The sequence below is a fragment of the Triplophysa dalaica genome, chromosome 18 (assembly GCF_015846415.1).
Source record: "Triplophysa dalaica isolate WHDGS20190420 chromosome 18, ASM1584641v1, whole genome shotgun sequence".
NCBI lineage: Eukaryota > Metazoa > Chordata > Actinopteri > Cypriniformes > Nemacheilidae > Triplophysa > Triplophysa dalaica.
The window spans coordinates 2759208-2763313 of NC_079559.1; the positions used below are offsets into that span (position 1 = coordinate 2759208).

Below are 4106 nucleotides of genomic sequence, written 5' to 3' on the forward strand. Positions count from 1 at the left end.
CCTTCGAATCATTTATATTTTTTCTACAGCACTTTTTCCCAATGTATATTGCTTTACAGAAAATGTTTCACAAAACAAATCCACAAAAATATTTTATTTAGCCATCAAATAAAAAAGTCATGAGGTGCAAATAATGGATTTTGGGCTCTCTTCTGATGAGATGGGCTAGACAAATTGATTGTTTTAACCATTTTAAAGAGTTATTTAGTTTTAATTCGTTATAAGCTTGAGCTTTTCACATCCTCCTGTCAACTGTGCAGCGTCCTATTGTTGGTAGAATGCTTCCGACTAATGTCATATAAAGTTTGAAATAAATGACAACAGCAAAACACATGAAAACTATTAAAAAGTAAACGATATCAACTTAAAATGGTTCACACTTCCCATTGATTGGAGTAAATATGGCACAACCATTCTGACCAATCGGTTTCCATGAATTCTTTTATAAATTCTGGACATTTTGAGGTGATCTAGTCCTTCAAGATGAGGATTGTTAAATCAAATTAAGTCAATTGCGCACAGCATACAACAGAAATCATGACATTAAATCAAAATCCACCAATGAATTCCCTGCTTTCTCCAACAGTTGTGGTGATATGTAACATATGGCCACAAGGGGGTGATAAAGGACCATGTTATAAATAACAGGGATCCATCAAATCAGAAAGACAAACAGGCCAGTAAGTTGTCATGGTAAATTACCTAATAAGCGCATATAAATTGGGTAAGACCTGACTACAGCCAATACATGTGTAACTCGGACTTATTTGATAGACACTCATGAAAAACTTCCCCACCAGATGCAGTGAGGTAATAAAAACTTTTGCACAGAAGCTGCAGTGGCTGAAGTCAGTCCGAGCTTTTAAACTGACAGGACGTCAGTCAGCTTAATCATATCATGAGTTTCACAAGAATCCAAGAGCGGCAGAAAATCCCTTAAATGTCTTTAACAGACTCGTTACACATTCCAAAAAATCGAGTCATTTTTTCCTGCTCACAACCGTCCATCCATCATCCTCTTCATCATTATTCACGGCCTGAGGATGAGACTGTTCCTTCAGCGCCGTACTGCTGACTGACGGTCCCTCTCCATCACACTCCATAGCCTGAGAAAAAGAACCAGATTATTTATTCACATTCTCAAAGCGACTGAATATAAACAAAAAAACGTGAAGTGCACACACCTCTTCATCATCACTGGCCTCCTCATCATCCCCTGCAGGTGCTGCTTTTGCCCGGCCAGCAATTTTTTTCTGAGAGAGTTGGCTGATGTGTTCTCTGACATCTGTCAGTTTACCTCGCTCGCACAGCTGGAAGATCAAACACACCTTCTGTGCCACCTGAGGTTGGACATCAGAAAACAGAAATCAATCATAAAAAATACGTGAAAGATGTGACGGGCAGTCTGCACACTCTCAGTCAACACTCACCTGAGGCAAGCTGCCATCATCTACCATAGTGTCAAATTCATTATTCATCAGGTCGGAGATAAAATCCTCCACTTCACACGGCTGCAGGTCAACTGCAGAGAGAAAAACACAGTCGTTGTCTGTTGATATCATCATGTCACAGAAAGATGTCTGAAAGTCATTTGACAGCTCTAACCATTATCATTAAAATACTGCTGAAGCACATCCACCATCCAGTCTGCCTTCTGCTGACTGTGAGCGCCACCAAACCCATTATCCACGGCGATCTGAAAGAAAATATAGTCAATTATTCCCGCACTTATTAACTCTATTATACTAATACGTTTCATCTGCATTCACTTCTTGTTTATTTATACGTTGCGTAGCTAACTTGCTAACCGAATAGCGGTGTGGTTTCAAACTCATAAACTAATCGATTTAATCTCTCTTAAAAGGACACATACAAATACTGTCATAAAAATGCCTTTTTGGGGACATGAGATGACAATTTATTCACTCACTTGCAGCACCGGCCACGTTTCTAATACCGCCCGAACTGCTTCACAGAACAGTTCACGTGTTGAAGATGCGAGCGGAGCCATCTTTAAACCACCAGACATGAACAGTCGAGCGAGCGCCTCTGAGATGTCACCAGGCAAATGCAATCAATCACAGAAACCGTTGAAATTGGATAAAGTCCCTTGAAGGAAAGTCTCCGCATTCGGCGGAAATCACAATAAAACAACATATTTCACACCAACAATTGCAAATTATATCAAGTGTACTGAAGCTTAAGCTCAAATTGTGCTCGAAAACGTTTGATCCAGCTATTGCAAATGAACAGTTTAGCAGCAGTCTCAAATAGTATTTACCTCAAATCTTATTTAAAGAGTGATGATTGGCACTTTTTACCGGAAGGCGGCACTTCCGGCGCTAAAGCTACCGTACTGAGGTTGCACTTTTCACTAGAGGTTGTAATACAACTGCGGTGTCTTGTTAATGTCTTTAGTCTTTGTGGTGATCTGACCCGAAACACCAAGGATTTAGTGTGTCGGACCTAGCGCTCGGAAATTCGATACTTCCCACTTTAACCCGGAAACATCTTCCGGAACTGTTCTCTTTTAATGTTAACAGATAACTGTTATGTTTAATGTTTATAAATACTTTTAAATACTAAATCCAGACTTCCGCGTTTGTGGTGGAAAGTATCCAACTTCCGAGGTGTCTTAAACGAAGCATAACATTACCTCTCACTCATACAGGTGTAAATTATTATTCAAGAATTCCTTTACTTAATTATTGTATACATTGAATACAATTAAATTTTTTACTTTAATGTTAATGTTTGTTTGTGTGTTTAATATGTAACACAAGCTTGCGTATGTATTTTACCTGCTATGAAAACAAAATACAAGTACAAATTGTTATTCAGAAATGTACATACCTTTATTGAATTGTATAGCTTTGATAGGATTAATAAACAGAATTAGGCCTTATGTAACATTTTCAAGGATGTGTCTAAGAATACTGGGGTTATAAGTATGAGATTTATCATAACAGTAATTCACAGCAGTAAAACTGGCTCAGTAAGAAACACAAAGCAGGGTGTCAGCATTGTAACATTCCTTGGAAAAATTAAACACCAACCCATGCAAGGCTTCAGATAACTTTGGCATTGACCACCAGCAAAAGCTAAGAAGCAGTCACCAAATCACGTTGCTGTAAAATACATGTGAAAGCGCGTATCTACGGTTTAAAAATCATGATATGGAACTGCTATACCAAGAGACAGAACATCAAGTTAAAATCCTAAAAATATCACAAAATATTACCAGTGTGTAATGGAGGGACATTTGGATTTTAAATGAAATATGAAATAACGTGTGAAATGATTTCTTCTGTATCCATTTTTAAGGTTAACCCTGGTGTTCAGTTGTTCTGGTTACTGTGATCTGCCTGTTAAAAATCATTAATTTATGATTTCACTCAAGAAAAATATAAACCCTGCTTTTATAAGTAGAAAAATGAAGAGGACTTATTGATGGGTCAAATCGACTGTGCCATTCATGAGTTATTTGAAAAAATCAAATGTGTTTGACATTGCAAACAAAATTTCACATCAAAACTTTAATACTTTTGTATTGAATTTGGAAGGCACATTTCAACCTTGGACCGAAATCATTTATCATACCTCTGATTTGTATATAAACCTTGTAGGGGTTGCCAACAAGTGAATATGATTAATCAAACATATCAGGATAAGATTAAATGTAGGGCTTGTAAATAAATACAAAATTGATTAACATGCAGTTATAGTATAACCCCATACTGACTTTGTACTTAAACAGATTATGTGTGGACTTGTAAATGAGATGCGGAAATAACTGTAATTACCCAATGTACATGTCAATTGAATGTGTGAATATTTCTTATTACATTTATTCAAACTAGCACAAGTCCGTAAACCCAAAATGAATCATAAAATTAACTAAAACATAACTCAAGTTTGGGTCATCGATTGTATTTCCTCAAAATATGATTCACATTTGTCTTTATGCACCTGAATCCTTTACAGCTTGTTTGTGCCATTATTCAAGAGTTTGTCAAAGATGGATCAAGTTTGTTGGAAATGAGCTCCATACAAGCATCAGGAAATAACAGTCAGCAATATTTCTGCATGAAATTAAAGGTTTTCCA

The 4106-nt window shown here is 36.9% G+C and overlaps 1 protein-coding gene across 1 annotated transcript; it reads right to left on the reverse strand.

Moving 5' to 3' along the window:
• Nucleotides 1-79: 79 nt before the first annotated feature.
• tsr2 (TSR2 ribosome maturation factor) lies at nt 80-2044 on the reverse strand. Its single transcript, XM_056729514.1, has 5 exons — nt 1931-2044; nt 1606-1696; nt 1431-1522; nt 1185-1340; nt 80-1106 (listed from the first exon to the last, which is right to left on the reverse strand). Exons 1-5 carry the CDS (start codon nt 2027-2029, stop codon nt 981-983), a joined length of 564 nt encoding a protein of 187 aa, XP_056585492.1. The 5' UTR covers nt 2030-2044; the 3' UTR covers nt 80-980.
• Between the last annotated feature and the right edge of the window lie 2062 nt (nt 2045-4106).

Coding starts and splice junctions, on each gene's coding strand:
- tsr2 (XM_056729514.1), bottom strand. CDS start 2,029: ATGTCTGGTGGTTTAAAGATGGCTCCGCTCGCATCTTCAACACGTGAA. Junction 1,697..1,930: donor AAACGTGGCCGGTGCTGCAA/GTGAGTGAATAA, acceptor ATTTTCTTTCAG/ATCGCCGTGGATAATGGGTT. Junction 1,107..1,184: donor AGGCCAGTGATGATGAAGAG/GTGTGTGCACTT, acceptor TCTTTTTCTCAG/GCTATGGAGTGTGATGGAGA.